Source organism: Petaurus breviceps, unplaced genomic scaffold (assembly GCF_028583685.1).
Source record: "Petaurus breviceps papuanus isolate PSGF00001 unplaced genomic scaffold, PetGlider_PUasm1.0 182, whole genome shotgun sequence".
In the NCBI taxonomy this organism is placed as follows: domain Eukaryota; kingdom Metazoa; phylum Chordata; class Mammalia; order Diprotodontia; family Petauridae; genus Petaurus; species Petaurus breviceps.
Genome location: NW_027185786.1, coordinates 6,957,402 through 6,969,994, shown reverse-complemented (window position 1 = coordinate 6,969,994; position 12,593 = coordinate 6,957,402). Strand labels below are relative to the sequence as shown.

The window sequence follows — 12,593 nt, the reverse complement described above, 5'->3', positions numbered from 1 at the left end:
CCCTGAGTATCATTTGGGTAAGGATTTCTGTTGCACACAGTTTTTGGGGTGCACACATACCTACTGAGAACTAAGGGAAGTTACAAGTGAAACACTGCTGAGAGTGATGGGAAAGAGAGCAGAACCTTGCTTACCCCCTTGCTGGATCTTCAGCCAGGGTAGAACTGTTAGATTGCAGGGAGGGGTCTCTTGGCTGTCTAGGGGCTCAGATAGGAATCTTTTCTTTTGTATTAATTAATTTATAAACAACACTGCATTGTGGTTTTTTAGCCTGGCAATCCTAAATCTAGTAAGAGGAGCTGGTGGTCTACCATCAGGAATGGCGATACTGACATTCCCAGATTATACCTGGGCAAGGGGCAATAAGCCAAATAAGGGAGAAATCCCTAAAATGTAACTATGTCCCTTATATCAGGAGGGAGCCTCCAGATCAAGGGCTACACAATTTATATTAAGTCAGTAATGGACTAATCCATAGCCAGGGAATTATTATCCAGGTAAATAGACACAGGTGAGTTTGCCTCTCCAAAGGCCCATGATCTTGTTATTCTCATTTATTTACCCTTCAGCTTAGAGGAACTCTATCCTTTAAATTTAAAAAAAAAAGCTTTTGTTTCCTTCTTGCATTATCTACAATTTCCCCCTAAGCATGACAAAAGCACCAGGTGTATGTTAAAAGAACCAGATAGCTGCTAGAGAGTGCAGTCCAAGTCATTTCTTGGTTCTAGGTCAAGGAAGATGATGTTCCGAACAGGAATCTGGCTTTGGCTCTGCATTGGACAAAATGTTCTAAGAGAAGGAGGAGGGCTAAATTGCCAAAAGCAGCATAAGAAAAGTGACTGCTATCAACTTAACAGGGTTCGCTGCTCATTTAGGGAAGCACAGTACTATTGTCATAGACAGGGGGGTCAGCTGATGTCCACATGGAACCAGGACATTCGAGATCGTCTCAGAGATTACCTGGAAGAAGGAAAGAAATGGTGGATTGGGCCAGGTTCAGATCCATTGATAAAGCATGAGAGAAAAGGTGACCCAGGTAAAGTATCAAAAACTACGGGGACTTCCTTACTTAGTATTCTGATCCCCTGCTCCAGGTCCTGTACCTCTACTTTATTCATTGACTTTTTGAGGGTCCTTGCATAAATCACTTCACATCACCCCTCTTATTCCTCTGAATTGTGAGATAATAATTCAGTTCAACAAACATGCAACAAGAGCCTACTGTCTTGCTCTGATGCTGTCTATCTGCGCAACCTTAGGTAAACCACCAAATCTCCTGGGCCTCTGTTTCTTTATCTGTAAAGTGAGGAGTTAGGCTAACAGCCTTCAGAGGTCTTTTCCAGACCTAAATCTATGATTCTATGATCCTATGTGCAAGAAACATAGTAATACCTGTTCCATATTTTTTTTTAAAGATTTTATTTTTTTTCTTGCATTGTATATAATTCTTCCTGCTTCCTCCTCGCCCCCCCTTTCGTAAGCATGACAAAAGCATCAGATATGCTAAGCAGCAGCCACTGGTTTGGGTTCCATTTGTAGAAATGATCAGCTTTTTTAATCAATACAAAGCTGATTAGACAATTTCCAGTCATATCAGTTAAGGCTTGGGAAAGAAGTACATATAAATCCTAACCTATTCACATTTTTCCTACTAGAAAAATCCTCTTTCAGGGGCGGGTAGGTGGCACAGTGAGTAGAGCGCCAGCCCTGGAGTCAGGAGGACCTGAGTTCAGTTTGGGCCTCAGACACTTAACACCCACACAAAAAAAAAAACACTGTGTAACCTTGGGCAAGTTACTTAACCCCAATTGCCCTCAAAAAAAAAAAGAAAGAAAAATCCTCTTCCAATTATATGATAAAATATACCTGAACTTCCTCATAAATTTCCTAAGTCAGTCACCTCATTATTCTGGCCTCCAATCATCCCATCTCTGAAGTGGGGGAAGGTCATATGTCTTCTTCCTTCTATTCATACAATGTAAATCGTTGAGCTCTTTAGAGCAGATCTCATTGGGGAATCCTGTGGGATAAACATATCACTAGAAAATCTTGCTTTCATTTTAGGAATTTGGAAATTAGGTCTCACTTCTAAAGAGGAAATTACTTCAGATGTCAGAAGAGTAACAGGGACAATGTGAAGTGATTTAGGATGTTCCCATAGAATAGGAAAGCAGGATGTAATGGAATGCATACTGGACTTTGAGCCAGAGAATCTCACATCCTGGCTCTGCTGCCACAACCTCTGAACCCTCAAGTAAGTCTTCTCTGAGTCTGTCTCCTGTGTATAACATGAGACTGGACTAACTAAGATGCTCTCTCTTCGTACCTCTGATTGTTGTTTAAGTCTGTCATAATAATAATAATTAACATTTATAGAGTGCTTACTATGTGCCAGACAGTATGCTAAGAGCTTTTCAATTAGACAATGTGGTATAGGGGATAGAGGGCTGACCTCAAAGTTATGGAGGCCTGCCTCTGACATAGACTGCCTGTGTGGTCCTGGCTAAGTCACTTAACTACTCAGTGCCCTGGGCAACTCTCTTCACTGGAGAGGATGTATCAATTTACATTGGGAGAGTGAGGTTCCTTAACCAAGAGTCCCCTAAACCAGTGAAACCACATATCTCATCCCTTTTCATCTAGCTGAGGAAATAGAAGGGTAAATCTCACTTTCTGCCTTGGTTTGCAATGTGACTCCCTTTGGAGTCTGTCCTAAGGACAAGGACCTGCCGCTGAGCTTAGAGCATCCTTTAGCTCCAGGAATCTGGACGTCTTGGTAAAAAGGAAAAATAGCTTCATGTGCCCTCTCTGAATAAGGTACTCAGTACGCTCTGTCCTTTTCTGTCCAGAAATTCTGTCCAGAATTCAAACTAGAGAATTCTCTTTGCTTAGTGCACTTAAATCTAGAAACTCCAGCATCAGTGATCAGGAGCTGGGGCCTATGAAGTGAGAGGAATCAATCTTCTGTCTCAGAGTGTAGGAAACACTAATTTAGCAAAGATGAGAGACTAAAATGCTGGAAATTCAGAGATTCTCAGAGACCCTTAGAAGACCCTTCTTCAATAGAGATGAAGCTCTCCATTGCCTACCCTATGGCAGAAAAAAAAAAGTCAAAATTAATATCAACTCAAGCTCATAAATTTTTCCTGTTGGATTGGGAAGAATAGAACAAAAATGTTTAACAGGAGTTGAAATTCCAGGTGTATGAGAGAGCACCTAGCTACTCTCAATGATCTAAAGCCTCCAGACAGGAGAATTACATCCCAGGGCACCGAAAAAATCTAGTAACTACAATTGCTGAGATGGTGGTAGTGAGCTCTAAAAGGTGATCCTTGAGAGAGATGTCACAGGCCAGTTTTCTAAAAAGGGAAAGCAGGGATTTTTTTTTTTTTTGCTTTTGCTTTTTGGAGGGCAATTGGTGTTAAGTGATTTGCCCAAGGTCCCACAGCTAGGAAAGCAGTGATTAAAAAAAAACATTTAACAGAATATTTCATGCCAATCTGGTGAGGAAAATGGAAAGATATGGAATAGATAGATATATCTTAGATGGATTCAGAACTAATTGAATAACCATTGAATGATCATAACGCTGATCAATGTCAACTTGGGAACAGGTCTCTAATTCCCCAGTGATCTGTCCTTGGTGCTGTGCTGTTTGATATTTTCATCAATGACTTGGATAAAGGCATAAATAAAACATGAACGCATATTTATCTAGTTTTCAGATGACACGGTGCTGTAAGACATAGTTAATTCACTGGTTGAAAGAGCTAGGATGCTAAGATTATAGAATGGGATCATGGACTGAATCTCATAAGATGAAATTGCATACAGATGAATGGAAGGACTACACTTGGGTTCAAACATTCAGTTTAACAATTACACAATCAAAAAGAAATGGCTAGTTAACAGTTCCCATTAAAAAAGATCTAGAGTTAATTTGTGAACTGGTGACTCAATAGAGTCAACTCAATGCCTGCCCAAAAGGAAGGTGATAGTCCCATGATACTCATTCTTGATCACACGATACCAGGACTATTGCACTCAGTTTGGGGCACCATATAGTAAGAAGTACATCGGCAAGCCTGAGTGTATCCAGAGTAGGTTGTGATGAAGGGGACAAAGATATTGGAGACCATATTATATAAGAATCATTTGAAGGAAGTGGGAATATTTAGCCTGGAGAAGAGAAGATTTACACAGGACATGAATGATGTCTTCAAATACTTACAGGGCTGAAATAAAGAAGTGGTATTAAATTTGCCCTTCTTGGGCATGGAGGGCACAACCAGTCATGATGAGCAGAAGGTGCAGAGAGGCATATTGGGAAAACTTCCTAAAAATTCGTCACCCAAAAGTAGAATGGGATTCCCCAGATTGTTCTGCATCACTTCAACCAAATGTTAGCTGATGATGTATCTGCATTGTTATTTGTGGCAAGTATTTTTATTCAAGTTGCACTAGATGGCTTCTGAGGTCTCTGCTAACTCTAAGATCCTATAATTTTGTGATCATGAATATAGGAGCAATATTAGACATTATTATCATCCTTGGGAAATTAACTTCAAAAGCCTTATGATGAAGGCTATGTTTTTAAGATAATAGATTTAAAGCTAGAAGGGGCATTGTTGGTCAACTAGTTCCATCCTTTCCTCCCCTGCCATTTTGCAAATGAGGAAAGTGATAAAATCAAAATAACAATGTGAAACAAAGCCCATACTTCCATCTTCCATTTTATCAGAAGTTAGCACATTTGTGAGCCTCAGGTTAGTATTATTTATAGACTACTAAAAGGAATGATCATCTGGATCTGCTCTCTCTTTCACAGAAGTTTCTGCCAACCTCTTCACAAGATCTGGACTTTCCCCTCCCAACAGATGCACATATGTAATCAGAAACTGGGATTTAGTTTCATCCAAAGAGGACCTTTGTTCAAAAGAACATTTTTTCATTTGTCAGGGTGGTAAGTGATAAACCTGTAAGTTGTCAGAAATATAAATTGGAGAATGTGGTTCCAGAGATTTAAAAATATATATGAGTAGAAAGGAATGGATGAAAGAAAAGATGAATGAAAGAAAGCAGTAGGAATTTTGATTTTTTAAAGACTGATAAAAAAATTTTAAAAATACTGATAAAAAATGATTAAATACAATTACCTAGGTCAGCTGCCTTGTATGAATGAATCATGGTAGGTAGTAGAATACAGTTCTTTTTACTCATTTTTTTTATCTTCACATATAAAATTTGCATTTCTATATACAAAATAGAATATAAAAAATTCACTCCATTCTTCACATCCTTTGATCCAGCAATCCCATGGAAGTTAAAAGACAGAAAGATCCATATATACCAAAATATTCATAGTTGTACTCTCTATGATAGGAAAAAAAATTGGAAACAAAGAGTGTGCCCAATGACTAAGAATGGCTAAGCAAATTACAGTATATGATAAATATAAGGAATTCAGAGAAACATGAGATTTATATGAACTGCTTCAGAGTGAAGAAAGCAGAATTTAATTTAATAAGTATTTATTCTTTCTTTCTTTCTTTTTTTTTTTTTTTGCTTTTTGGAGGGGCAATTGGTGTTAAGTGACTTGCCCAAGGTCACACGGCTAGTTTTTATGTTAAGTGTCTGAGGCCAGATTTGAACTCAGGTCCTCCTGACTCCAGGGCTGGTGCTCTATTTACTGCGCCACTTAGCCGCCCCAATGCTTGCCATTTCTTTTGTCCTTTCAGGCTCAGATATAAAATCCTCTGTTTTGACTTTTAGAGACCTTCATAGCCTGGCCTGTTCTCCCCTTTCCAGTCTTCTTATATCTTACTCTCCTCCACATACTGTGTGATCTAGACACCAACCTCCTTGCTATTCATCTCTGGACTTTCAGTGTTTCACAGAGTGTCTACCATGTCTGGAATGTTCTCCCTCATCAGTTCTGCCTCCTCACTCCCCTGGCTTCCTTCAGACAAAAGCTAAAATCCCACCTTCTGTAAGAAACCTTTGCCAGTTTTAATCTTAGTGCCTTACCTCTTAGACTACATCCATTATATTACATGTATACATATATGATACACATAAACACATGTGTATGGGTTTATAACCAAAATACATGTATGCACACACATACGTCTTGTTTGCACATAGTTGCTTGAATGTTGTCTCCTCCTGTGAGCTGCTGGTTTGCAGGGGCTGATTTTGGCTTTCTTTGTAACCCCAGCGCTTAGTATATAGTGCCTGATACATAGTTGATATTTAATAAATGCTAATTGACTGACACTGAGCTTGGCTCTGCAGATACAAAGACAAGAAGAAAACAGTGTCTGCCCTTAAGGAGCTTACATTTTTATGATGGAGAGGGGAGAAAAAATAAAGACATGAAGGAGGGAATAAGATACATATACAGAGTAGACACAAAGTAATCTGGGAAGGGGAAACATCAACAACTGGAACAATCAAGTACCCTGAGAAGAGCCTTAAATTAGGGATTCTGAGTGCTGCTGGTGAGGCAAGACAGCCTTCAAGACATGAGAGATATCTTGTACAAAGGACTTCGTGAGGGAGATGAAATGCTGAGCTTGGGGAACAGACGATTGGCCAGTTTAGCGAGGATGTAAAGTGTGTAAATGGGAGTAATGTTTAATAACCCTGAAAAAGTAGGATGTAGTCAGATTGTGAAGGGCTTTCAATGCCAGACAGAGGAACTGGTATTTGATTCCTCTATTAGGGAGTTATCATAGTTTCTTGAACAGGATAGCAACATGGTCAGACCTGTGAGTTAGGAAGAATACATTAAAAGGAATCTTTGTGGAGAATTCACTGGACTAGAATCAGAATAATCAATTAAAAGGCTAACGAAATAGCCCAGATAAAAGGTGAAAAGAACCTGATCTAGGGTGGTTGTGATGTGAGGAGAGACAAAGAAATGCACATGAAATATATTATAGAAGGAGAATCAACAAGACTTAATGGCTAATTAGAGATGGAAGGTAAGGCAGTACCAAAATGGAGAGTAGTCCTGAGGTTATGAACCTGGGTAACTACCCTCAACAGAGGTGAGGAGAAGGGATGAGTTTAAGGGAAGAACACATGAATTCCACTTCGTATATATTGAGTTTGAGATGTTTATTGACTATCCAGGTGAAGATGTCCAGAGGCAGTTGGAGATGTAAGACCGGACCTAAGCAGAGAGATGAGGGATGGATATATAAATTGGAAGTTAGCAGCAGAGAGGTGGTCATTGAAATCCTGAGAGCTAATGGGATGCCAAGAGTGTAGAGATAGAAAAGAAGAAGGCTCAAGACAGAGCCATCGCTTATACTGACACATGGGAGGTGGGACATAGATTATGAATCCCACAAGGAAAAATGAGGAAAAGCAGAAAGGTCAAAAGAAAAACTGTAAGGAATGTCATAAAAATCAAAAAGGAAAAAGCATCTAGGAAGCAAGGCTCAGTAGTGTCAAAAACTATGGAGAGATCAAAATCAGTATTGTGAAAAAATATTGAAGTTAGCTATTAAAAAAAACATTGACAATCTTGGAAAAGGTTATTACAGTAGAATGATGGGCTTGGCACCCATATTGCAAGAGACTGAGAAATGAATGAATAATGATGAAGTAGAAGCAAGGAGTGTGGATGGCTTTCTTTAAGAGTTTAATTGTGAAATGGAGAAGAGATAGAGGACAGTTGCATGAGAAGATGGTAGAGTCACGTGAAAGAGTTTTTTCTTTGTTTTGTTTTGTTTTTTTGTTAGGATAAGACAGATATGGAATGTTTGTGGGCATCAGAAGAACCAGTAAATAAAAAAAGTTAAAGATCAGAGAGATGCATGATTGGTGGGGAGAGCTCCCAGAGAAGATGCAAAGGGATCTGATGAAAGACCCAAATAGAGAGATTAGCCTTAACAAGGAGAAAGGCCTCTTCAGCCAGTATAATTAGCAATAATAAAAACAGCTAGACTTTATATAGTGTTTCAAGTTCATAAAGTGCTTTCCATGTATTATATCATTTTATTTCATAATAAAGGTCAATAAACTCTTCATACTCTTTGACCGAGAGTTCACACCACTAAAGCAATAAAGACAGAAAGAATGGTTCATATGTGTGTGTATCTGTGTACATACATATACATTGATGTGAAGTATGAAGAGTTTATTGACATATATTCAAAGTATTCATAGCAGCCTTCTTTGTGGCAGCAAAAATAGGTGGAAACAAAGTAGGTGGTCATTATTTGATGGAGTGACTGAAAAAGTGGTTATATCTGAATATGGAATAATATTGCACATTAACACATGATGAGGAATTCAGGGAAACACAGGAAGACATGTGAAGTGACATAGAATGAAGAAAACACCAAAAGGACAGTATATACAATGACTACAATAATTTAAATGGAAACAATATTTAAGAGCATCTCAAGTCAGATTAATTACAATGAACAACCTTGATTCTAAAGGAGAGAAGATGAAATACACATCCTCTCAGTGGAGAGATGAAGGGGCCGTGGATATGGAACATTGCAGATGTCAGTTGTAAAGTTACTTTGTCAATTGATTTTACTCAAATAGTTTTCTTTACTAGAAGTTATATCAGCTTTTATTTTTTGAGAGACATCAATTTAAAAAGCAAAACAATAAAGACCACAGCTGCTCTAGCTTATCTCTCTATACTTGTCAAAAATCCCTAGGTATTCCCATAATCTGTGCAGATTGCAACAATAACCTATTAATGCCAAAGAAATTCCTCTGACATTGCCTGAAGCCACAGCACCCTATATTAAGATCTCATAAGTATGGCTATGTGAATGGACAGAAGAAAGAGAGGCAAATGGTAGTCAGGCACCATCAAATAGAAATATTGGTGAGGACAGGGGCAAATAATTGTGAGAAATCTTCTCTATGAAAAATCACTATTGATGCTGGGATTTATAATATGATATTTTGCCTGTAAATTCTTCCTGAATTCAAAAACATTTACATTTAGTGTTACATAATAATTGTGGAGTAGGAACATTTATTTTATTCTAGGTGTGTCTATATATGTGTGTACATGCATATGTATATTCATACATGTGCATGTGTACACACACAGAGGCTTGGAGTTACCTATACATGCACATACAAAAACACACATAAATACCCATATAGGGCCTGACCTGTGATTTCATCATTTTAGCACTTATGCCTCCTAATTTAAAAACAGGAACCTTAGCACTTAAGATAGCTAGCTAGCTAGCTAGATATATGTATATGTATATACATATGTGTATATGTGTAATATATAAAGATATATATATATACACACACATACACACCTGTGTGTACACACATATATTTGTGTATGCTTAAATCAATATGTATATACTCATGTGAAATCACCTGCGTATATATACACATATATCTTTATAAGGGAGAATTTTGTTTTTAGGAAGTTCCAAGTGAGCTAACAGAAATTTTTGTTGTGACAGTACCTCATAGTTTAACACTAAAAGGCAAAGGTATCTGAAGCTAGGAAGAATTTAACAGCAAAACTTCTTATCATAAAACCTAGCATGTTATAGGTCAACATCACTTTTTCCTAAAGAGTCTTTTTTAATAGGTATTTGCCCCTAAATATAAACTGTCTCCAACATTTCCTCTTACTGCTGTCTGACTACCATTTACTTCTCTTTTTCCTGATGGTTGATCTAACTGCCCTTTCTAATGTGATATGATCTTAATGTTAGGTGTGGCTTTGGAGAACATCAGACAAGTTTCTCCTGCATTCTTAGGTTATTGCTCTTTGATAGCCAGATTAAAAACTGTTGTTTGTGTTTTTCCCTATTATCACTTTTTGGAAGACCATGATTTTTCACATACTTTCTCATAGCAAGAGTTATTGATACTAGAGTCTGTTTTCTGCTTTGGACGCCAAATAGATGCCTTTCAGGATGACCCACATGACAATCATGAAAGTGATGGAAAGGATGCCCAAGTTAACCCAACGAGCAAGAAAAAAAAGTGGGGAATGTCTAAGATGAGAAATGAGATTGTCTCAGGTACTGTTTTTTTCCCACACAACCAATCTTTTCTCCCTGTAGCATACCAGTTATCAGAATTTACCAGAAATTTCTACAATAATGCACAAGTCTCTTACATTGTCAATGCTCAGTGAATGGTTCAGCCCAAGGGTATGACAGTGATTATCTCATTTTTAAAGAGTGGAAATGAAATTGCTTTCTTCCTCCACATTTCTGAAATCATGCTTCAAGTTCAGATAATAGTAGAAGTATGCTCTATCATTTAATCTTCTCATACTTTGTATACTAGTCTAGCAAAAAGTATTATCTCAAAATTCACTCTGGTCAAATGAAATGCATAGCTCCAAACCTCAGTCACAATTCTAGTCATCTCAATTCAAGTACCCAGATAAGAAGGGCAAAGGAAAGTGTTTCAATAGTCATAAGCATTAAGACAGATTCAGAAACCCATCACCCAAAAGAAATCAAACCCAAGCTAAACGTCAGGAAAAATGTTAATAACACTTTACATATTACTTACTGTACTCAGACATCTTTTGGCTTTCTATTCATAACCTTCCTAGAGGACATTGCCATCTTATTAGGAAATAAGGGATGAGAAAGCAAAAAAAAAATGTGTAAACCCACAAACATTTTTTGTAGGAGGATAGTTTTTAGTTACATTTCCACGTATATAAAATTATATCGGGAAAATGGGGAGGGCAACAAGCATTTATTAAATACCTTCTGTGTGCTAGGCATAGTGCTGAGGCCTTTACAAACATTGTCTCATTGATCCTCACAACAACCCTCTGGGGTAGGTGCTGTTATATTCCCCACTCTAACAGTTGCAGAAACCAAAGCAGACAGAGGCTATGCATGCTGGCAAGGAATTGTCTGTCTTATAAAAGAACCTCGTAATAGCCAGCATTTATATAGTATTCCAAAGTTTGAAAGTTCTTTAAAATTATTATTTCATTTTATCCTTACAACAACTCTTTGAAATGGATGCTATTATTAATGCTCCCATTTTGCATATAAGGAAACCGAGGCAGGCAAAGGTTAAATGACTTGCCCTGGGTCACACAGCTGGTAAATGTCAGAGGCAAGATTTGAATGCCAGTCTTCCTGACTCTAGGCTTAGCACTCTCTCTACTATGCCATATAACTAGCATTATCTAACTCTTTCTACCTACCCACCTACCTGTAAAAAAAAAAAACAAATTTTTCCCTTAAGTGTCCCTTTTTACCTATGATAGAGGATAAATATAGTGAATGATTTCATGGAAATATTCATACTGTGTTGATTTTATGATTAGCTTGACAGCCAGCAGGGAACCAATAGTTTCAGGAACTTAAATCAGGTGATTTGATCCCAGTTTAGAGGTTTTCAAAGAAGAAAGAACTGGACTTTTCTTTGCACAGCCCTGAGTTCTTGAATTCTTGTCTCTTTTTCCTTCCTCTAACAGATCATCATCTTTCATCCAGATGTCACGGATTCACTGACATTTATCAAGTAAGTGGTTTATGCTCTGGAATGACACTAGTCTCTCTCTTATGGAGATTAATCCTGCTCTAACTGTGCTGGCAGAGCTGTATTTTACACTATATGGAGATGACTATATCCTATACTATCCCACAATTATATTCTGCCTGTGAAGAAGGCTTAAGGCTAGGGATAGGAACCGAATCTGTGATATCATTGGTATAGAAACACCCAGAAGAAAACCTTTTCCATAATTTACAGACTTCCAGGATTTCCTATGGTACTGAGTGGTTGAGGGACTTGAACATTATTCTGGGAGCCCACAGATGTCAGAGTCTGAACTGGAAACTAGGTCTTCTGGGCTCTACCCCCTACAGCAAGGGTCATTAACCTTCTTTGCATGGTGGACCCTTTGGCTGACTGGGAAGCAGATGAACTCCTCAGAAGAATGTTGTTAGATACAGAAAACAAAAGGCTAGGGATTACAAAGAAAACCAATCTTATTGAAATAGTTGTATGTATATATAAGTATGTATGTATATATGTAAATATTTTCATGTATACATACATACACATACATACACATATTTATATTACATGTACTTAACCTAGGTTCTACTAACTTTAAACAGAGAGAAAGAGACAGAAAGAGGCAGAGGCAGAGACAGCAAGGTGGCACCATAGAGTGCTCGGCCTAGAATCAGGAAGATTCATCTTCATGAATTCAAATCTCACATCAAACATTAACTAGCAGTGTGACCCTGGCTAAGTTACGTCACCCTGTTTGCCTCAGTTTCCTCATTTGTAAAATGAGCTGGAGAAGGAAATAGCAAGCCATTCCAGTATTTTCACCAAAAAAGCCCCATTTGCGGACATGAAGAGTTGGACATGACTGAATAGCACAAGGACCAAGGCTTATTTCTTAGGGTCATGTGTCCCCAGAGGAAAGAAGGCCCCACAGACTCTCTTTACAGCATGATGTCTCATCAGATGCCGTGAACAAAGAAGTCACCAAATATGGACTGAGCAAGAGAGATGGCAGAAGTGAGTTTTGAATGTCCCCACAACCAAAGTGGCTTCCATCCACCACACATTCAGCAGACCAGAAC

General features: G+C 38.1%; 1 protein-coding gene across 1 annotated transcript in view; it reads left to right on the top strand.

Annotated features, from left to right (window-relative positions):
* The first annotated feature begins 738 nt into the window (after window positions 1-738).
* PKD1L3 (polycystin 1 like 3, transient receptor potential channel interacting) overlaps window positions 739-12,593 on the top strand; it is a 64,645-nt gene continuing 52,790 nt past the window's right edge. Inside the window, 4 exon segments of the mRNA XM_069087499.1 lie at window positions 739-1,036; window positions 4,829-4,963; window positions 9,918-10,037; window positions 11,468-11,514. Of these exon segments, the coding sequence (XP_068943600.1) occupies window positions 739-1,036; window positions 4,829-4,963; window positions 9,918-10,037; window positions 11,468-11,514 (600 nt within the window).